Source organism: Heterodontus francisci, chromosome 12 (genome assembly GCF_036365525.1).
Source record: "Heterodontus francisci isolate sHetFra1 chromosome 12, sHetFra1.hap1, whole genome shotgun sequence".
Lineage (NCBI taxonomy): Eukaryota > Metazoa > Chordata > Chondrichthyes > Heterodontiformes > Heterodontidae > Heterodontus > Heterodontus francisci.
This window is the reverse complement of record NC_090382.1, coordinates 79350392-79374119: the sequence shown is the minus strand read 5'-3', so window position 1 is coordinate 79374119 and position 23728 is coordinate 79350392. Positions and strand designations below refer to the sequence as shown.

General features: G+C 43.2%; 1 protein-coding gene across 9 annotated transcripts in view; it reads left to right on the top strand.

Annotated features, from left to right (window-relative positions):
- jade2 (jade family PHD finger 2) overlaps nt 1-23728 on the top strand; it is a 199304-nt gene that overhangs the window by 155433 nt on the left and 20143 nt on the right. For all 9 annotated transcript variants that reach the window (XM_068043712.1, XM_068043711.1, XM_068043710.1 and 6 more), the window contains one exon: nt 2305-2422. In XM_068043712.1, the coding sequence (XP_067899813.1) occupies nt 2305-2422 (118 nt within the window). The remainder of the gene's footprint in view (nt 1-2304; nt 2423-23728) is intronic.

The following is a 23728-nucleotide window of genomic DNA, read 5'->3' as shown; positions in this document are numbered from 1 at the left end:
GTTGCACTTTGTGGCTGAGGACAGACCAGACTGATGATGTTGTCTCTAGTCCTGTCCTGAAAAGACTCGCCCTTTGTTCCTCAAAACGACTACCTTTTAAGGTGAATTTTACAAGGGTTGGTTTCATCTGTGAGACTTCAGGTTTCAGTCCTAGCTGGGCTGTATAATGGCCTTGATGATGGCCCCATTCTGAGGAGATGAGGGTAGCTCACACTCCATTGTAATGGATGTTAGTCGGAGACGAGAAGTCTGAGAAAGGTCTTGACTCATTGTATAGCTCACATCCAGGTGTGATTATCTGTTGCATTTCCATCCAGACAGGTGTTCATTGGTTTTCCATCTTAATAGGCATGGATGTGGATTTGAGTGCAAGAGATGCTGAGAGTCATGTGTCTTGTTCTCCATTTTGTTGACAGCACATTAGCAGTCTTTTTAAAATTGTTTCAATTTTTATAACTCTTCAGTTTGGTTCTGCGTTTTCATCGCTGCACTTCTAGTGAGCATAACAGTATTAAAAACATTTTCAGTTTATCTTAATAAAGATCAGGTTAAATATGTCACCCCTTAATAATCAGTCTAGAAGACTGATCTTTTGTTAAATAGTACTGATGGAGTTTCATTATTTTATGTAGCAAGACATCATGGAGTTCCACAGGGCAGTGTCTTAAACCCAACCATCTTCTGTTGCTTCATCAATGACCTTCCCTCCATTGTAAAGTCAGAAGTGGGGATGTTCGCTGATGATTGCACAGTGTTAGAACCATTCACAACTTCTCAGATGCTGAAACATCAAGTCCTGGATGACATTCAGGCTTGGGCTGCTAAGTGGCAAGTAGCATTCGTCCTGCACAAGTAGCAGGCAGTGACCATCTTCAAGAAGAGAGAGTCTAGCCACCTCCTTTTGACATTTCATGCCATTACCGTTGCCAAATACCTACCATCAACATCCTGGGGGTCACTATCGACCAGAAACTTAACTGGACCAGCCACATAAATATTGTGGCTACAGGAGAAGGTTGGACATTCTGTGGAGAGTGACTCACCTCCCGGCTTCCCAAAGCCTGTTCACCATCTGAAGTGTCAGGAGTGTAATCGAATCCTCTTCACTTGCCTGGATGAGTGTTGCTCCAACAACACTCAAAAAGCGTGATACCATCCAGGGCACCCCATCTACTACCTTAAACATTCGTTCCCTCCACCGCCGGTGCACCATTGCTGTCATGTGTACCATCTACAAGATGTAACTCACCACCAGCTTCTTCAGCAGCACATTCCAAACCTGAGAGCTCTGCTGCCTAGAAGGACAAGGGCAACAAACGCATGGCAACACCACCACCTGCAAGTTCCCCTCCAGGCCACACACCATCCTGACTTTGAAAACATATTGCTGTTCCTTCATCATCGCTGGATCAGAATCCTGGAACTTCCTAATAGCACTGTGAGCGTACCCACACCACATGGACTGCAGGGTTTCAAGAAGGTGGCTCACTGCCACCTTCTAAAGGACAGTTAGGGATGGGCAGTAAATGCTGGCCTCGCCAGCGATGCCCACATCCTATAAAGGAATAAAAAAAAGTACCTATGACAAAATAAGAGTCCGAGTGATAATTCTGTTGTGATTGAGCAGGTGTTTTGAAGCTCCTACTACACCTGATCTTTGGAGAACTTGACGGGGCAATGTGGAGAGAGCTTTACTGTTCATTTAATTTGTGGTATTACTGACCTGGGAGTTCCTGATGTTGACAATACATGCCCAGCGTGGAGAAGTGTCATTCCTCCAGTGAATGAGCACAAAATTATCCAGCTAATGTAAATCAAGAAAGAAACTCACCTCAAATTATCTGAAAATTCTGTAAAACAAGAAAAAGCTCTGTTTATGAGGGTCCTGACAGCAATGGTTATTGGAGAAGATTTCGCTTTTCTATCCATTTAACATTGATTATGTCAGTATGTTCCCCATTGCTCCCTTTGTGCTCTATCCAGAGTAACTCTAGCAACTGACGCAACAGCAAATCTGTCACATCAGTATCATGTGTTTTACTTAGGAAATGATGTCAGATTGTAGATTATTTGGGAGTTTTCATGTGATGGTACTGTCTGAACCATTTCAGAAATTCTATCTTTGTTCCTCTATGACCAGTTCTACTGTTTTTGGGGCTATGAGAATCTGTTACGTGTTTATTGATCTGGGATTAAGTTGACTGTGCAGTAATCAGTACTCCATGTGACAATGTGCGTTGATGGTCTCTTGATGTATTCCAGTGTGAAGTGTTCAAAAGAGTGATAATGTGTTTGTTTTAACAGGTTAGAAATCTGTGCTACATGGTGACACGGAGGGAGAAAATGAAACAATCCGTATGTAGACTCCAGGAACAAATATTCCACCATCAAACCAAACTGATAGAAGAGAATCTGCATCGAGGTAGGGCTCTGCTGAATTGAAGTAACTTGATTCTATCTTAACCCCCTTTTCTAGGCCGCAAGCTGCTTTTTGGCTTGAAACACCTCAGGGCTCATTTTTGGATATGGTGTAAAACAGGAGATATGCTGCTTGTAATACATCCTGCCCAATTTTTTTTCTCATTGGCTTCAATCAAATACTTTTGATACTTGGATAACGTTCAGGCTTGGGCTAATAAGTGGCAAGTAACGTTCGCGTCACACAAGTGCCAGGCAATGACCATCTCCAACAAGAGAGAATCCAACCATCTCTCCTTGACATTCAATGGCATTACCATTGCATGAATCCCCACCATTAACATCCTAGGGGTTACCATTGACCAGAAACTGAACTGGACCAGCCATATAAATACTGTGGCTATAAGAGCCAATCGGAGGCTGGGAATTCTGCAGCGAGTAACTCACCTCCTGACTCCCCAAAGCCTTTCCACCGTCAACAAGGCATAAGTCAGGTGTGTGATGGAATACTCTCCACATGCCTGGATAAGTGCAGCTCCAACAACACTCAAGAAGCTGGACACCATCCAGGACAAAGCAGCCCGTCAGATTGGCACCTTCAACGTTCACTCCCTTAACCACCAGCACCACTCCAGCAGTGTGTACCATCTAGAAGATGTACTGCAGCAACTCCTTCGACAGCACCTTCCAAACCCATGACCTCTACCACTTAGAAGGACAAGGGCAGTAGACAATTGGGAACACCACCACCTGCAAGTTCCCCTCCGAACCACACACCATCCTGACTTGGAACTATATCGCTGTTCCTTCACTGTCACTGGGCCAAAATCCTGGAACTCCCTTACTAACAGCATTGCTGGTGTACCTACATCATATGGACTGCAGCAGTTGAAGAAGGTGGCTCACCACCACCTTCTCGAGGACAATTCGGAATGGGCAATAAATGCTGACCTAGCCAGCAATGCCCATATCCCATGAAAGAATAAAAGAAATTATGCAGTCAAACGCAGAGCTAATTTGCATGCAGCAAGGCCCCACTAACAGCAATAACATGTTACCAGAAAATCTGGCTTTGCTGCTGTTGGTTGAGGGATACATGCTGGCCAGGGCATCGAAAGAACCATCCTATTCTCCTTTGAGTATTGCTGTGGAATCTTTTGGCTTGAACCCCCACTTCTTTAACCTAGATGCACGAGTGCTACCACTGGGCCACAGCGAACAGATGAGTATGTTTGTACCTTTTATTGCCCTGTTAAGTATATGTTGTTACTTTCCAGCCCATTTTCCAAGTCTCGTAGAACATGTAACTTGAAGTGGCTCTGTTGTGCCCATCACATTGCTTCTTTACAATTGTCCAGCAACCATAAAAGCAGTCAATAAAATAATTTTAGTTGTGCATTGTAACTCTGACTTCCTTGTTACAATTTTGATTAACCGTGTCTGTGAGATTACAAGTTGTTTCTTCTAGAGGTGTGATGTCTTTACTTCTCTGCTAGTATCTCAGTAATAGGTAATATCCTGTGTCTACTGTTTAAAGCTTCTTGTCAGCAAAGAAGAGGATTATGTTCCTGGCATCAGATTTGGATGTCAGCTTTCTGTTATCCCAGTTTTTCTTTTCCCCTCATGCGCTGGAGTGTTGTTCACAGGCAGCCATTTGTTACTTCCCCCAGGGCACCATTCTTTTCGTGTGAGCCTAGACAGCTCACTGAATGAATGTGCACATCACAGCCAACCCCCATCATTATCCTCTTAATTTCAGTACAACAGCTTGCATTTATAAATAGCACCGTGGGTGTACCTACACCACATGGGCTGTAGCGGTTCAAGAAGGCGCCTCACCAGCACCTTCTCAAGGGCAATTAGAGGCACTGTCACCTTGCCAGTGACGCCCACATCCCAAAAACGAATTGTAGAAAACTCAAACTTTATTTAGGGAATTCCCCTACATTTGTTATTGCTAAATTTTTGCACCTGGGTTTTTTTTAGGTTCCCATAACATTTTGAGTCCTTTCTGGAACAGCGAATGACAATATCAGTACACACTGACCTTTTAATTACTCAGTTGGACTGCCTGAATGGCTCAGATCTTCCTTTAGCATTAGTTGGAATGTCCTGCATACAGAAGACAATTGGACATATAGCCAATTGGACCAGATGCACTCCAATCATCTGTTAAAGAAGGATCAGATACATTTAGTAAAAATTGTGAGCTGCTTGACTGTGCCAACAAAGAAAAAAGTCATAAAATAGAAGCAATTAAATGAAGTGCTCAATAGCTTACAAACTGCACAGAGGAGTCTCAGTAACTGCAGAACGACTCAGATTGATAAATGAAGGGGTGCCCCCGACTATAACCACAAGTTGCACTTCCTTGCAACAAAAGTCATTTAGAAAAATGAAACAGAACTTGAGGTGGCGAGAAAAAGACAAGTGCTGGCACAACAACTTCAAGGTTGGTGTTGGACATAAAGTGCTATTTGATGCACGTAGTTGTAACATAACTCAATGTTTTACCTGTCGCCTTATCACTTCTAAAGCCAGCTGTGGTTTAGCTGAGCATTTTCATTCTTTTGCTGTCATTAGCCAGTGTTAGTGGAAGATTTTCTCCTTGTGCAGATGGTGTCCTTTACTCAGTCTACTTTCTCAGTGGAGAGGGTGTCTGAGAACTGCCCAATAGGAAGTGTTCCCAATTCAGTTAGCATTGGCCATACTTTTTCTTCCTCTTTCCTTCCAAGCTAGAGAAACTAGATCAGTAGTTTCATTGAAGGAGCATGGGGTAAAAGAAGATATTCTTTAAGATGCCTTCGTACTTGATTTGGATGTTGTTTGGCCCACATTTCCAATGGTCTGTGATGCTGCTGTCAGGACTAGGGAGATGACTTTAACAATATAAATGCAGGGAGACAGCACACAGACTTTATTCTGCCTCAATCCAAACTACAAAGTGCCAGATATAAAAGCATTTTAGTTAACACCGCTGTACTTCATATTATGTTTGAAACTATTCCTGAAAATATTCTGATGTTAGCAAGTGTGATGGTGAAACTCTGTGACACTCCATGCAGTTGACAGTTGCTCTCGCTAAAGGTCCAGTAATTGATAAAATGGTGCAAGATTATTGAATAGTAATGTATAGTTGATTAATCAGAAAAACAGTCTTTATTGTGTAATGCCACAGTCGGTCTGCGTTACATTTAGAAATGCTAACAGTAGACAGATTACTAAAACTATACATGGTTTTTAGCCCCATCATGTCACTAGACAATCCTGACTGAAGAAGTGACACTGTTCATGAATACATTTCTCCATTTTGACAGAACAGTTTTTTGAGGAAACTATTCTGCGCCCCAGGCTGTTTTAAAGATGTTTTTCACACACTCACAGTTAATCAGATTTTGCTAGTAAAATTGTCTATAAGCTCAGCATCAGCTTTGAAGATGCTCAGTGACTAAGCATCAGTGATGTTCAGGCACCATAACCCAGTCAGGACATAGCTGTTTTACCCTAGATTTTTGATTGTGGGATTATTGGGATGACTCCAAAGCAAGCAGATGTTTTACCCTTATATCGCTGAATACACTGCCATCATTTTAAAAGTGCAAATGACTCCACAGGGAAATATAATCAGTAGTAAACTCGTAGCAGTTAAAGAACAAACTTGGATTTGAATGTTTTAAGGTGATTGGTTGGTGAGTAACTGCTATTAGGGAGTATCTGTAAATAGTTAGGTTCGTACACTGCTGTTAGGGTGTGTGTGTTAATAGCTGGAAATTAGAAAAACGTAAAATTAAAATTTATGTAGCTACCTTATAATTAATTAAGACAGGCAAGCAGAAGGGAGGTAAGAAACTGGTGAATCTACTGCTCTGTTTTATGTTTAAGCAGTCAGGTTTATTGTATTACCAAGGTTTAAATTAGTGCAGTAAGAACTGGTGAGGAGAGGCATTAATTAAAAAGTTAATTAAGTGAATAAGTAATTAGTTATCTAAAACACAATAAGGATGACAGGGCAGATGATGTGTTGCAGCTGCAGTATGTGGGAGCTCATGGACACCAGTGTGATTCACAGCAACCATGTCTGCAGCAACTGTCTACAGCTTGAGGAGCTTCGGCTTAGAGTTGATGAGTTGGAGGCTGAGCTACAGACACTGTGATGCATCAGGGAGGGGGAAAGTTAGCTGGATACTTGGTTCCAGAAGGCAGTCACACCCCTAGGATAGGGTCTTCTGATTTAGTCAGTGGTCAGGGACAGGAGAATCTGACTGCAAGTAAGGCAGATAAGGGGATCGGGAAGGCAGAAGTGGAGGAGCCTCAGCCCTTGCAATCGTCTGACAGGTTTGAAGTTCTTTCAGCTTGTGGGGATGAGAGGGAGGGCTGCAGGGTGAATGAACAAACTGACCATGGCACCTGGTACAGGAAGCCATTCAGAAAAGGGAGTAAGTAGGAATGTAATGGTAGTAGGGGGCAGTATAATCAGGGGGATAGGCACCTTTCTCTACAGCCAAGAGCGAGAGTCCAGAAAGCTGTGTTGCCTGTTTGGCGCCAGGGTTCTGGACATCTGTTCAGGGCTGGAGAGAAACTTGCAGTGGGAGGGGGAGGATCCAGTTGTCGTGGTCCACATGGGTACCAATGGCATAGATAGGACTAGGAAAGAGGTTCTGCATAGAGAGTATGAGCAGCTAGGGGCTAAATTAAAAAGCAGAACCTTAACGATAATAATCTTTGGATTACTACTTGATCCACGAGCAAATTGGTGTTAGGTAAATAAAATTAGAGGTTAAGTGCGTGGCTCAAAGATTGGTGTGGGAGAAATGGGTTTTGATTCATGGGGCACTGGCACTAGTACTGGGGAAAGTGGGAGCTGTACCATTGGGACGATCTTCAGCTGAACTGTGCTGGGATCAGTGTTCTGACGAGTCGTATAACTAGGGCGGTAGAGAGGACTTTAAACTAAATAGTAGGGTTAAGGGATCAAGTGAGAGAAGGTATGATAAATTAAAGAGAGAGGACAAGGCAAGAGAGCAAGGTAGCAATAAGGGAAATAATAATCAGAGCATGACAGGAAGGGACAGAATGTTCAAAATTAAGTGTGTGTAAGTATCTAAGGCTAGAGGTTGCATAAATAGTAAAAAGCCAGAACTAAAGGCTCTGTATCTGAATGTGCGTAGCATTCATAACAAAACAAATGAATTGGTAGCTCAAATAGAAATAAATACGTCTGATCTGAGTCATTATAGAGATATGGCTGCAAGATGGGAAAGGCTGGGACCTGAATGTTCAAGGGTACATGACATTTCAGAAGGACGGAAACTAGGAAAAGGTGGAGGGATAGCTCTGTTAATTAAGGATGTCATTATTACAATAGAGAGAGGTGCCCTTAGTTCTAAAAATCAAGATGCAGAATCAGTTTGGGAAGAGATAAGAAATAGTAAAGGCAGGAAGTAACTTGTGGAAGTAGTTTATAGGCCCCCCCCTAACAGTAACCACACTGAGGATGGGGTTGTACAGGGAGAAAAAATGGGGGCTTGTGAGAAAGTGACGGCGGTAATTATGGGTGATTTTAATCTACAGATAGATTGGATGAATCAGATTGGCAAAGGTAGCTTGGAAGATGAGTTCATGGAGTGTTTTTGGGATAGTTTCTTAGAGCAGCACGTTCTAGAGCCAACCAGAGAGCAGGCTACTCTAGATCTGGTAATGTGTAATGAGACAAGATTAATTAATGACTTCATAATGAAGGTGCCCCTAGGTAGCAGTGATCACAACACAATTAAATTTTGCATTCAGTTTGAGAGTGAGATGAGTGGATCTAAGACTAGTGTTTTAAACTTAAATAAGGGTAATTTTGAGTGCTTGAAGACAGAGCTGGCTGAAGTACAAGTTATGGCAAAGGTCAGTGGAGATGCAGTGGCAGACATTTAAAGAGATATTTCATAACACTCAGCAAAGATACATTCCAGTGGGAAAGAAAGACTTCAGGGGAAGGACTCACCATCCATGGCTAACGAAGGAATTTAAAGATAGTATCAAAATTAAAAGAAAAAATGTACAATTCAATGAAGAATAGTGGCAGGTCAGAAGATTGGACAGAATATAAAAAACAGCAAAGAATGACTAAAAGAATAATGAGAGAGAAATTAGAGTGTGAGAGAAGCTATCTAGAAATATAAAAAAAGATGGTAAGTCTTTCTACAGGTATTTAAAAAGGAAAAGAGTAAGTAAAGTGAGCGTTGGTCCTCTAGAAAGTTAGTCTGGGGAATTAATAATGGAAAATAAGGAAATGGCAGGAGAATTGAACAGATTTTTTGCATCTGTCTTCACTGTAGAGGATATAAATAACATCCCAGATGGACGTCATTCTAGGGTCTTAAAAGAAGTGGCTGCTGAGATAGTGGATGCATTGGCTTTAATTTTCCAAAATTTCCTAGTTTCTGGAAAGGTCCCATCAGATTGGAAAATAGCGAATAAACCTCTGCTATTCAAGAAAGGAGGAAGACAGAAAGGAGGAAACTACAGGCCAGTTAGCTTAACATCTGTAACAGGGAAAATGCTGTGATCTGTTATTAAGGAGGTTATAGCAGGTCATTTAGAAAACTTCAATGTAATCAGGCAGATACAACATGATTTTGTGAAAGGGAAATCTTGTTTGACAAATTTATTGGAGTTTGAGGAAGTAACAAGCGAAGTGTACTTGGATTTCCAGAAGGCATTTTAGCATGGATAGAGGATTGGTTAGCCAACAGGAAACATTTTCAGGTTGGCAAACTGTAACCAGTGGAGTGCCACAGGGATCAGTGCCGCGGCCTCAAATGTTTACAATCTATATCAATGACTTACTTGGATGAAGGGACAGAATGTGTGGTTGCTAAATTTGCTGATGACACAATGATAGGTCGGAAAATAAGCTGTGAAGAAGTCATAAGGAGTCTGTAAAGGGATATAGATAGATTAAGTGAGTGGGCAAAGATTTGGTAGATAGAATCTAATATGGGAAAGTGTGAACTTGTCCACTTTGGCCAGAAAAATAGAAAAGCAACATATTATTTAAATGGAGAGAGATTGCAGAACTCTCAGATGCAGAGGAATCTGGGTGTCTTCGTACACGAAAAACAAAAAGTTAGTATGCAGATTTGTTATGACCGAGGCGCGATGAGTGCACTGTCTTTCTCTAGTTCCACTTCTCCACAGGTCACAACATATATTTAAATGTGTACCCAGTTACCGATACAGCCAATTATATACTCCATTTTTATTTCGGAATAAAATCCACCAACCAGATTTCTTTAAGAAACAACAAAGTATTAATTTATTATTAAAGCTACTAAGCTTTAACACACAGTTTGAAAAATTACAGTAAATATATATATATAATATTTACTGTAATTTTTCAAACTGTGTGTTAAAGCTTAGTAGCTTTAATAATATATATATATATATATATATATAGGATATATATATCCCTTCTAAATACCCAAAACACACACATATACACACACATACACACACTAGTTAAAGGAAAAATAAAGATGCTTTGGCCAAAGTACTTGTTAATTCTTGAAGAAAAAGGATAAGATATGTTATGTTCCAGATGGCATACTGTCTGATGTCCGAGTACACATAGACGGGTCACTGGGATCTTTTCAGAAGCTGTTAGTTAAGGAGATGTTGAGAGAAAGTCTTGCAGAAGCTTCTCAGAAGAAATGCTGCTTCAGTTTCTCTATTTCTTACACTTGATGCTCAGGGTTTCTCAAAGAGATGAAGAAAAAATGAACTGGTCTTCTCTTAGCAGGCTGACCTCCAACTGACTCAAAAATCAGTATTCAAAATGAAACCCACTCTTGACCACCATAAATCTTGACATGTCCCTTCTCTGTAAACAACTGCCATCGTCAGAAGGCACCTGCTGTTTACTTAGCTGAAGATATGTGACATCCAGTAAATGTTGTTATTTAAACAGAAAGCTGAAGTCCTTCCAATGACCTTTTTAAAAAAAAAACAAAATCCAGCATCTATGGAATCACTTCAGTCCCAAATGAGTCCATCTCCACTATCTTCAACCATGAATCCCCTAAAAAAATTTATAAAATAGAAGCACTTTTGTAACAAGATGCAGCAAGTGATTAAGAACGCAAATGCTATGTTGTCGTTGATTGCAAGAGGAATGGAATATATAAGTTTAGTTTAGAGATACAGCACTGAAACAGGCCCTTCGGCCCACCGAGTCTGTGCCGACCATCAACCACCCATTTATACTAATCCTACACTAACCCCATATTCCTACCACATCCCCACCTGTCCCTATATTCCCCTACCATCTACCTATACTAGGGGCAATTTATAATGACCAATTAACCTATCAACCTGCAAGTCTTTTTGGCATGTGGGAGGAAACCGGAGCACCCGGAGGAAACCCACGCAGACACAGGGAGAACTTGCAAACTCCACACAGGCAGTACCCAGAATTGAACCCGGGTCGCTGGAGCTGTGAGGCTGCGGTGCTAACCACTGCGCCACTGTGCCGCATGTTGAGATGTTTTACTGCAGTTGTACAGGGCATTGGTGAGACCACATCTAGAGTATTGAGTACAGTTTTGGTCTCCTTACTTAGGAAAGGATATAATTGCATTGGAAGCAGTTCAGAGAAGATTCACTTGACTGATTCCTGGGGTGAGAGGGTTATCTTATGAGGAAAGGTTGGACAGGTTGGGTCTGTATTCATTGGCGTTTAGAAGGATGGGATGTGATCTTATTGAAGCATACAAGATCCTGAGGGGCCTTGACAGGATGGATGTTGAAAGGATGTTTCCCCTTGTGAGAGACTAAAACTAGGGTGCACAATTTAAAAATAAGGGGTCTCCCATTTAAGACGGAGATGAGGAGAATTTTTTCTCTCTCAGAGGGTTGTTAGTCTGTGGAATTCTCTTGCCTGGAGAGCAGTGGGGGCAGGGTCATTGAATGTTTTTAAGGCAGAGGTGGACAGATTCTTGACAAACAAGAGAGTTAAAGGATATCGGGGGTAAGCAGGAAAGTGGAGCTGAGTCCTCAAACAGATCAACCATGATATTTAAGATGTCTCAAAGCACCTTTTGACATGTAGTAATTGTAACGTAGGGAAATGTGGCAGATAAATAACATACAGAAAGATCCCAAAAATGGCAAGGAAATAAATGGCCAGATAACCAGTTATAGTGATATTGGGTGAGGGATAAATGTTGGCCAGGATACTAGGTGGACTCCCCTGCTCTTTGAAAAGTGCCATCGCATTCTTTACATCCACTCGAGGATGGCAGATATGGCCTCAGTTTAACGTCTCATCCAGAAGACTCCTGAAGTTCTGCACTGAAGCGTCAGCCTAGATTATGTGCTCAAATCACTGGATTAGATCATGAACCCACTCTGAGGCAAGAGTGCTACCACTGACCTGAGGTTGCTATCTATAAATCACTGCCCTAGCTTTGCTTTGTTTATGAGTAAGGGTGTTTTTCCTCTGCTCAAATCACTAACACACCTCTATACAAACCATATGTCTGTAATGTGTAGGGGAGAGCTTGCTAAATTTAAAAATCCATGTTATTAGTAAAATTGGGGTTCCTGCTTAACTGCACTGCTTCACCGCATGCTGCTGAAAGCACTGAATGCGTTAACTCAGATTTTGTGTTGTTGTGTACGTGCCAGATCATAGCTGGAAAACTTTGTATGACGTCAAGTACTTCCTGTGATTGCTGTACAATTCCAGTTGTACATTTGTTACAACAAGGTTGAGACTAATTGCAAAGAGTGACGTGGGACCATCTAATCTTGTTCTATGTGGGTGTTTGTTATTTTAAAGTTTGCCTTATCAGCGTTTTGAACTCCACATAGTGGACAGCAGACAGCTTAATAATGTTTTTAGTTCACACATAAGGCTGACCGCCTACTAGTCAGTCTGGTGAGTGAAGTAAGAATTATGTGAAGCAGCGAGTTGCGCAATTGTCTGTTTGCATAACCAGTTTACAAATAATTTGTAACTTGAAATGTGCATTCACTATCAGTTTTGTGTTGACTAAATTCTTACAGGCAGTGATGTAAATTAGCAGTGAGCAGGTTATACTTTAGGTATTATGGTGCTGCCATCGTCCTTGGTGGGGAAATGTTGTCATTTCTGGCAAAGGTATCAGCCTGGCAGGAGCAAGTTGGTGAGGTGGGAAGTTTTACTGGGCCAGGAATGGTGAAGTATCAGCGATGGCTAAAGAAATAAATCGTTGTAGCAGTGCTGTAGAAAGTTGATATGGTGGCAGCCCTAGAGGCAGAACTTAGCAAAGATCTACAGTAGAGAGATAGCAGCAGCTGCTTTTAGGAAAAGGAATGGCGATTGTGGGAGAGAGGAAGCAGGTTCCTTGGGGATCAGAGCAGCACCTCTTGAAGGGAAGCTAGCTTGCAGAATGGAGAACTTGCTGTCTGCAAAAGCAGCAAGTCACTGAAATCAAGGCTTTGAGAATCCACGGGGCCAGGCGATTGCAACCACTGGGAATCAGAAGGCTTTTCCCACATCAAGGAAATTAAATTGAAAGTTAGCCTTCCCAGTGAGGAAGGAATAAAAACTGAAAGTAAAGTTGGGCAGCCCTGGTACTGTACATTAAATAAATCTGGAATAAAAGCTAGTATCATTAATGGTGACCATGTATAAACCTATCTGGTTCACTAAAGTGCTTTAGGGAAAGAAATCTAGCATCCTTACCTGGTCGGCTTAATATGTGATTCCAGACCCTCAGCAATGTGGTCGACTGCCCTCTGAAATGGCCTAGCAAGCCACTCAGTTGTACCGCTATGAAAAAAATTACTGTGGGAGTACCTTCACCACAAGGACCACAGCGGCTCAAGGAATGGCTCACCACCACTTTCTCAAGGGCATTTATGGATGGGCAACAAATGTTGGTCTTGCCAGCAAGGCCCACATCTGTGAATGAATTTTAAAAACGGTCCTCCTAGTGGCTGCTTTCAGGGTAGCAATGACAGTATAGGTAATGCAAGAGGACAGAAGAAAGTGGAAGTAGAGAAAATGTCTTTAAAAAAAAGTCTTACCCTCAGCGATTTATTTATTTCAGTTTTTTGTTTATTTTTGAGGAGTACCAGTTATTCTGCAGTCACATAATTAGCTTTCTCCAATATGGCAGCTGTGATGAGCTTTATTGGAATTTGAGGAAAGAACAGGAAAGGGACTGTGCCAGAAAGAAGCAAGAGAGCTTGGGGTGGATGCTGCATGTGCTGCAGTGGAAGCTCAGACATCGGCCATCAGATGCTACATCATGGTTGGTTCACAAATGTGCTCATGGAGTTAGCCACTGCTGTAAAGGATGGGCTCTGAGCACTGCACAAAGCCTTGTGCTGTGTTGCCATGCTCCTTAACATTGAACGCAAGGTTTCTGGCAGGCTTCCCAATGCACCAAGCATTTTGTTGTGAATACCCAGCCTTCTTCTGCAGTCTGCCCCAGCGAAGTCCTTATCTGAGTCCTCTGCTGTGAGCTGATGCCTGCTTTATCCTTGCCACTGCCCTGGTTTATGCACAGTGTCTCACCAGATGCAGATCCTGCATCTATGCTATCGTCTAAATTACAGGCACAGTTAGTATTTGAGCTGGTTGCTGCAAGTGTAAAACCAGGTGATCATCACAGTCATCTGGTTGTGCCTTCAGTGCCTGGCCAGCTTGCAGATCTTAAGTATCTGAACGATAAAAAGCACAAAGGTAAGGCGGTGGTGAGGAGGACGGGATGGGGGAAGTAAGAGGTGCATGATTTTACACGATCTGTAAGTCAGAAGAGAAAGTGGGATGAGGGAGAGGAGGATTAGGTAGAAGGAAAAAAAAACTGTGTTTGTTTTTATTTTGGATTTCCAGCGTCTGCAGTATTTTGCTTTTTTATTAGGAATGAGGATGTTGCCATTTTCAATGGTTTCAGCCCTGCACTGGCCACGGTCTCAGCAATGGCTGTTCCAGTATGGCAAGCAATGTCTCATCCATGGGGGTGAGGATGTGCAGGCAAGCCTGTCCCCCTCCAGTCAGTTCCTGCCGCCTCTAGTTGTGTGCCACCTTGTCCAGCAAGAGAGAGGGAAGTGTGTCAGTGAGTATCGTGCACTTTGTTTGGCTGTTGTCGCTGATAGGGTTGACTAGCTGATAGTATATGCAAGCTGTGAGTGTGAGGCTTGCAGAAGTGCCAAGTGTGTGAGGGTGTGGTGCAGCCTATGAATGTTACGTATGAGTCCTGATTAATAGGCATAGTTGGTAGGTGAGTGATGGGGACGTGGTGAATTAAGAATCACTAACTGAGGCTACTGATGCAGTTGGAAGGATATGGCATTTGAAGATACATTTACTAACCTTGACCAGTCATGTGAGGTCATTGAACTTCTTGCACCACCACATCCAGGTCCTTGGGACTTGACACCTGGCACTGCCTTTGGAGTGTGTGTCTGCAGGGCCTCCTGGCCCCTGCAGATACAGGCCATCTCTCCTTCTGTCCACCTCCTCCACCAAGGCCTCCAGTGCAGCATTGTATAACCTTGGAGCCTGCTCTTTCCCATGCTGTGCCATTCTTCACTGTTTCTCAGGTCAGATTCACTTCCTGCATTACTGCCAACACATGCTCCAGCCACAATACACCTCCCCTTTCAGGAGTGCTGGCTAACTTCACAAAGTGCTAGGAAGTTATGATTTTGGGCCCTTTGCAGACGCAGGCAGCCGGCGCAGACCAGGGGCTGGATTTTTAAAACAGTTCGGGGTCCAGATCAGAGGCGGGCAGGTGGGCAACCTGATGCCGCCGGGCTCCATGCTGGTTCATTGCCACAATCCTGACACCGAGCCATTTTTAATGAGGGTCGGATTGGCTCCCTGCTGGAAAACAGCAGCCCGCCAATTGAGGCCAATTATTGTTAATAGGCCCCCTTCCTGTGCCAACTGGAATTTCTAGTCGGCATTGCGGGCAGCCCACATTGATCTCGACCACGCCCAGGCCAACGAGGACGGCTCAGGGTTGGAGGGGTTTGTGGGGGGTGGGGGGGGGGTGCCGGTGGAACACAAGCCCACCCCCCGGGCCCATAACAGTTGCAGCTGCTGGTCATTCCCTGGAGGGTCGCTGCTCCAGGATCATGGCCAGGCAGCTGTGGCTTTTTAAAACATAAAAATAAACTTATCTTCACTTTCCCCTCACAGTCTCCATCTTCAGATCGGCAGCTTCCACCTCGGCTGATGGGGCTTCTGATCACTGAGTGCTGTAGGGCCTCCCATTGACCTTCCAGCATTGGAAGCTCGGCCGCCATCCCTGATCAGACGGTTAGCCCACTCCCTGGCCTTTAATTGAATGAAGACCACTATTTCTGGTTCCTGACCCCTGAATGAAAATCCAGCCCCAGGTCTCAGTGAGGATAATTTTTTTTTTTAAATGCTCAAAAATCTGCAATTAAAAGACCAGAAAAAATGACTGTTTCCTGCCATGCCTGGAAGTCTGGTCCCAATTTTGAGAGCCCCTCCCCTCAACAGCCTCCACCGCCCCCTCCCGCACCCCCATCACACGTCATCGTGAACAGGTGCAATCGGAGAGTACTCTCATTTGCAATTCGGGAATGCAAAGGAGAAGGTGTAGATCTACACCTCCTTTGTTATCTCTTGCCCCACCCCCGCCTCACTTGCTTATAACCTTTGACATTTCTAATATTTGCTAGTTCCGAAGAAGGGTCACTGACCCGAAACGTTAACTCTGCTTCTCTTTCCACAGATGCTGCCAGACCTGCTGAGTGGTTCCAGCATTTCTTGTTTTTATATATAATATAAGGGAAGTTTGGTTCTCAGACATGGTTAACCTTGAAACTCCATTTTGAAATTATTGCTGCAAAATTTTAAAAAGCTGCCACAGTTGTGCTTTCTCCAGTCTTCATTTTATGATGAGCATTATTCTTAGTTAAATTCCACTCAACAGTTTCCACATGCGCTATCTCTAGAAAATTAGATGAATACTAAGTGAGCAGAGAAGTCTCGTAGTCAATCTCCGCCCAGATTTCCAGTTGATTACTATTATTTTGGCATTTTACATAATAAAAAACCAGTCGTCAACTTGGGCTTTAGTGTTTTAAATGTGGTCGTCCATCTCCGATGTTGCCTGATTGCTGTGAACTTTGACCTTGCATATAACCATCTATTTTAATATTAATGGCATGGTGGAAACCAGTGGAAAATCCAATTATGGGCCTACATGTTCAGTGGAGGTTGACATTCCTGTTACAAAGAAAAGAGTACAAGAGAGTAGAATTTCTAATTGATTCCGCCTGATAAATAATAACCAATCAGAAATATGGGAAGAGATTTATTACACCAGATGTCCTCTTATTTAGCGCCCTACTTAATTTTCCAGTTGTCTTTTCATGAGTCACTGGAAGAGCTTGCCAATTTCCCACCCATCATTTTAATGAGGCCCCAGTGACATAATTTAGCCACCAATGCAATTTCAGGAGAAAAGCACTGAATCACAAACCTGCCCACACAAAATAGGCGTCCTGGGTTGTTTCGTGCTGCACTGTAGGTGGGAATGCTTTTAAAGAGGCCTAAATGATAGTTGCTTTGTGAGCCTGGTTTTCTAGCTTTTTAATTTTTTTTTGTTCAATTTCTCCTTCTCAGCGCTTGGTTGCTGAAGAGGCTTTATATCAAGTGTTTTGGCACCCCCATTCTTTAGACATCTGCAATATTGCCACAGTCTTCCCCTTTATGCTTTTTGGAGGAGGAAGAGTAGAAGGAGCAACACAGGGATCTCAATCCATAACAGCCTACGCAGACAGACTATTCCCGCCTGGTAGTACCCTCATACTGCATTTACAGACAGAGCTACACTTGTATTGCATTTGTTAGAGATGATCTGTAGATGATCTAGACGAAGGAGGGCATGACAGAGCTGTGCAATCTACTGCAAACACCTGCAACTAACATGCACCATAAAGCTACCAGTGACAGTCGTAGCCAATGTGCTCTTATGTTCTTTGCCTGCAGGCATGCTACATTGCTGTCCTACGTGGAACATGCCCTGGGACACCCAAACAAGGACACCTTCCTTCTCAGACACCACCACTTTCACTTGGTCAGTCATTCTGTCTCCATGTTTATTTAAAGGATCCATACCTGAGGCATTAACTTCTCTCTGAACAAATGCAGTACCTTGTCCTAAAGGCTATTGTTATATATTCCTTCAAAGTCCATCACCAAGAGTAGCTTGGTAGCACCACTGCTGACCAAGCTGGATGGGTCCTGGAGGACATAGCTGCCAGACTGGACCTGAAGCAGCTGGTGAGAAAACAAACACAAGGGAAAAAATTACTTGACCTCATCCTCACCTGTAGCAGCTGCATCTGTCCTTCGCAGCTTTTGTAGGAGTGATCCTCGCATAGACCTTGTGGAGACCAAGTCCCATCTTCACACTGAGGACACGCTCCATCATGTTGTATGACACTGCCTCCATGGTAAATGGGATAGAATCAGAACAGATCTGGCAGCTCAAAACTGGACATCCATGAGGTGCCATCAACAACAGAAGAGTTCTGTTCCACCACAGTCAGTAACCTCATGGCTTTTCATATCCTTCACTGTTTCACTACCATCAGGTCAGGCGACCAACCCTGGTTCAACAAGGAATGTAGGAGAACATGCTAGGAGCAGCATCAGGCATATGTAAAAATGAGATGCTAACCTGGTGAAGCTACAACATGCATGCTAAACAGAAGCAGCATGCAATAGACAGAAACAAAATATTGAGGATGTTGTAAATCCGACATAAAAATAGGAAATGATGGAAATACTCAGCGCATCCAGTAACATCGGTGGAGAGAGAATCAAAGTTAATGCTTTAGTCAATGGCCTTTCATCAGAACCGTTCAGGACCACGGGCTGCAGATCTCCTTACAGCTTTGGTCCAAACGTGGACAAAAGAGCTGAATGTCAGGTGAGTTGAGAGTGCCTGCCCTTGATATCAAGGCAGCATTTGACCGAGTATCGTATCAGGGAGCCCTAGTAAAATTGAAGTCAGTGGGATCAGTGGGGAGAAAACCCTCCACCAGATGGAATCAAATCTAGCACAAAGGAAAATGGTTGAGGTTGTTGGAGGCCAATCATCTCAGCCCTGGGAAACTGCAGCAGGAGTTCCTCAGGCCAGTGTCCTAGGTCCAATCATCTTCAGCTGCTTCATCAATGACATTCCCTCCATCATAAGGTCAGAAGTGGGGATGTTCGTTGATGATTGCACAGTGTTCAGTTCCATTCACAACTCTTCAGGTAATGAAGCAGTCCATGCCTGCATCCAGCAAGACCTGGACAACATTCAGGCTTGGACTGATAAATGGCAAGTAACATTTGTGCCACAAGACCACCAGGAAATGAGTATCTCCAACAAGAGAGAGTCTAATCATCTCCCCTTAATGGCATTACCATCGTTAAAACCCCCACCATCAACATCCCAAGGGTCATCAATGACCAAAAACATTAACTGGACCAGCCACATAAATAGTGGCTACAAAAGCAGCTCAGAGGCTGGTTATTCTGTGGGGAATGATTCACCTCCTGATTCCTCAAAGCTTTTCCACCATCTACAAGGCACAAGTCAGGAGTGTGATGGAATACTCTCCGCTTGTCTGGATGAGTGCGAGCAAAGCGTTACAAGGGGTCATAAATTTAAGGTGAAGGGTGGGAGATATAAGGGGGATGTCAGGGGAAGGTTCTTTACCCAGAGAGTGGTCGAGGCATGGAATGCCTTGCCCGGGGAAGTTGTTGAGTCAGAAACTTTAGGGACTTTCAAAAGGCTTTTGGATAGGTATATGGATAAAGGAGAATGATGGGGTATAGATTAAATTGTCCTTGACAGAGGACAAAGGATCGGCACAACATTGTGGGCCGAAGGGCCTGTTCTGTGCTGTATGTTCTATGTTCTATGTTCTAACACTCAAGAAGGTCGACACCATCCAGGACAATGCAGCCCGCTTGATCGGCACCCCATCCACCACCTTAACCATTCACTCCCTCCACCATCGGCGCATAGTGGCAGTAGTGTGCACCATCTACAAGATGCACTGCAGCAACTCACCAAGGCTCCTTCGACAGCACCTTCCAAACCCACAACCTTTACCACCTAGAAGAAGAACAACAGCAGGCACATGGAAACATCAGACCTGCAAGTTCCCCTCCAAGTCATGTATCATCCTGACTTGGAAATATATAGCTGGGTCAAAATCTTGGAACTCCCTCCCTTACAGCACTGTGGATGTACCTAAACCACATGGGCTGCAGTGGCTCACCCCCACTGGAGGAAGAACATTTTTATGCAGTGAGTGATTAGATCTGGAATGCACTGCCTGAAAGGGTGGTGGAAGGCGATTTAGTTGTGGCTTTCAAAAGGGAATTGGATAAGCAAGTGAAGGGAAAAAAAATTGCAGGACTGTGGGGAAAGGGTGGGCAAGAGGAACTAGCTATATTACCCTTGCAGAGAGATGGCACAGGCTGAATGGCCTCCTCTGAGCTGTAACCATTCTATGATTACATGATTCTCAAGGGAATTAGTGATGGCCAATAAATGCCCTTGAATGAATGGGAAAAAAATCTGTGAATCTTGATGACAAGTGTCAGGATGCTATGTAGCCACTGAGTGGCTTCACAGTTGAGTCCAATCCTGTCCACACCAACTCTAGTAGGGGTTATTAGTGGTTAAAAGCAGGAATGTTGACTGACTTTCCCTTCCATGGTTCAAAGATGCCGAGGCCAGTATATCACTTCTGCTGCTCCAGTTAAGATAAGCTAACTCAAGTCAAACTAGAGAATAGTACCAAAGAAGTTCCTAGTCTGTGTGGTTTAGTGGATAAACCAACTGAGCTATTTGGGAAGCCATCTTCATATTTACTCATTCATTACCCATTGATGGTATGTCCTAGAAGCCATTATTATGAACCATTTAGACCACTAGTTTCAATTAAGATACTCTGGCTGTAAAATAATTCTTGCTGATGTGCCTGTGTTTGATAAGCTTGTCACTAGAATTCTTCCTAACCAATATACCTGTGCTGCAGCCATTCAGGGTTACCTGTATTTACTATGCAGCAGTATAATTAACTTTGGAATATGAATGCTGTATAAGAATTAGTTCAGTATTTTGATATACTAGTACAAGTAGTAATTAATGTCTTTTCCTGCCTGAATGAGGTAATTATCCTGATAGCCATGACAGAATAACAGGATACTGGGAAAAACATTCATTTTTTTGTTTTGCTTGCATGAAGGATGTTGCCTATTTATAGACCATAATGATTTGAGTATTTATTTAAGTTTGTTTATTTTTCTGTTAAAATTAACCAAGTCAGTATAGATCTGTGACCTTCCTGGTCTTTGTGACTCTCTATCACACCAATCATTTTGCATTTAGCCACAAAACAACAGTGAACTTGCTGCACATTTTCAGAAATTTGTTTCACCTTACAAAAACACAACCTGCTCCCAGCACTATACATTGATTCAATAGTTCAATAATCTCACCAAGTGTACAGTAAGCTACTTTGTTGTACCCTTCAAGATATTGGAAATCTATTTGGTTGCATCATCAGTGTCTGTGTTTAAACCATTCTGCTACCAGGCTCTCAAGTGGTCTTCTATTTTGGAATTTTCAGTGGTCGAAGCATGGCACCTTGCGACTCAGACTTAATAGACAATATTTGTTATCTGCCTGTGCTGCTTTCACGCTTAAGAACTTCGTAATTGATGTTGTTTGGGTTCGTAGTTCCTGGTCTGGAGTAAAGCTGATTGATAGAATAACTATGCTTACTTGCATCAGGCTGCAGCACAAAGGTGAATCTGCACAGAGATTTGATAAGTGCCCGATGTTCCTTCAGAATATCTTGTTGAGAATATTTATTTTATTTATTTATTTAGCGATACAGCACTGAAACAGGCCCTTCGGCCCACCGAGTCTGTGCCGACCAACAACCACCCATTTATACTAACCCTACAGTAATCCCATATTCCCTACCACCTACCTACACTAGGGGCAATTTACAATGGCCAATTTACCTATCATCTGCAAGTCTTTGGCTGTGGGAGGAAACCGGAGCACCCGGCGAAAACCCACGCGGTCACAGGGAGAACTTGCAAACTCCACACAGGCAGTACCCAGAATTGAACCCGGGTCCCTGGAGCTGTGAGGCTGTGGTGCTAACCACTGCGCCACTGCGCCGCCCCTTGCGCCGTCAACTGTGAACTTTCATGTGTCATCATAAAGATACTCAATCCCAGGTGATATTAAAACACTGCTGGATGAATTGTGCACACTATTCAGAATTGCTTAAACATTATGCAGTGGACAACATCAATGTTTAAAGTAAGGAGTTAGGTCAAGTTCTTGTAATTTAGTTCTAAGGAATAAAACTGTTGGCACTTTTGATGCAGTACTTAGTTAAATATAGTCTGACATTCGTAAAGGGAAATTTTCCTCCTTCCCTCCTCCTTCCCCCCCACTGCCCCTGGGTGCATGTGAAGCAGAGAGCTCTAGCTAACCTAGCTTCAACCTGTCCATATGTCAGGGCTGAAGTCATTTTAATTGTCCCGACATACCCCATGTGCAGGCCTGTCACTTGGCAGTGGTTTATGCCTGGAAATAGGATTAAAAATCCCAAGTACTACTGCAGGCCAGCGGCCTTGTTGGTCACAAATGGCTGTTGTGTCTGTCAACATAATAACAATGGTCACACTTCAAAAGTTAACTCATTGGCCGTGAGGCGGTTTGGGATGTTGCCATGATATGGAGTGGTGCTGCAAAATTATAAGTTTTCTTTCTTAGCCATCTGGGGTTCGTACGGAAATAATTGATAACAGTTAAAGTTGTGCTAGGCTGCTGGTTTCAGGGGTAGGGTGGCTCATTTACCATTGGATAGGTCCAGCAAGCACATGCCCAAATCTTCAGGGACAGAGAAGGTTATTTTGATTAAATATGGTGACTGTTACTTTGAAGGTTGAGTGGAAGGGGATGACTATAATGTGCTTCCTTCAGAGTGTAACTCTTGTGGTAGTTAAGCTCCAGGGAGAACGGGAATTTGCAAACCACCTTTGGGGGTGGTATGCTCAGTGTACTGAAATTAAGTTTTTTAACTGTACTAGTAGCATCTATTGGAGGAAGATTGAGAGTGCACATGTTTTCTTACATGTATGCAGAGAAAGTGAGAAGGGCCAATTTTAACCCTGCCTGCTCGATGGAAACAGGGCAGGAAGCTAAAATTGTCCATGGGACTTACTTACTGATTTCTTATACAACGGCCACAGGCTCCTCTGAGCAGGTGAGAGGTCAGCTGCAAACAACCAGCAGGGACCTTCTCTAAATCTGCAGCTCAAGTTCCAATGATGTCATCAGAGCCCGACTGCTATTTTTATCTGTGGACCTGAGCTGGGTAGCAGCTGTGGCTTCTCTGCTAGGCCTACCTAACAGGAAGAGAAGTTCAAAGCCGGCAGAGGTACCAAAAAAAGTTTAGACTTGCGCCCTTTCCCTTTCCCACACCGATCGACTTGGCTAAGTGTCAGGACTGTTCCTTCAGTCTGCAGTAATGGTCTCCTGCCACCTGACATTGCTCAGCTTCTGCAATCCACTGGTTTCTGGCTGGAGGTGTGCAGATGAGGATTGTGTGTCACAACATCCGGTTTGCTATCCACCTCAGCCCACACCTGCCCAATTTCTGCTCCAAGTTAAAATCAGGGCTAGAGTTTTCTCAATTTGGGCACTGTCTGTGAAGTCTACCTGGAATGCTAACTCTCTGTTTGGGTATTTGGACAGTGGATGGATGTTGATATTGTTCATTATTCATGATGTCAACCTTAGCTCAGTGATGGTAACCTCACATCTGTGTCACTAGTTGGTGGGTACAAGCCCCATTTTAAAAACTTGAGCCCATAATCTAAGTTGACATTTGAATGTAGTGCTGCACTGATAGTGCCATCTTTCAGATGAAATGTTAAACCGAGGTCCCGTCTGCTCTCTCAAGTGTATATGAATGATCGCATAGTGCTTTTCAAAGAAGAGCAGGGGTATTAGTCTGGTATCCTGGTCAACATTTATCCTTCAACCAACATCACTAAACTGGATAATCTGATCATTTATTTCATTGCTGTTTGTGGAACCTTGCTGTGTACAAATTGACTGCTGTATTTCCCTGCATTACAGCAGTGACTACATTTCAGAATTGACTGTGCAGCCTTTTGGGACGTCCTAAGGATTTGAAGGTGCAATATAAATTAGAGTTCTTTAAAAAAATCATTTTTTGGGAGGGAAGATGGTAT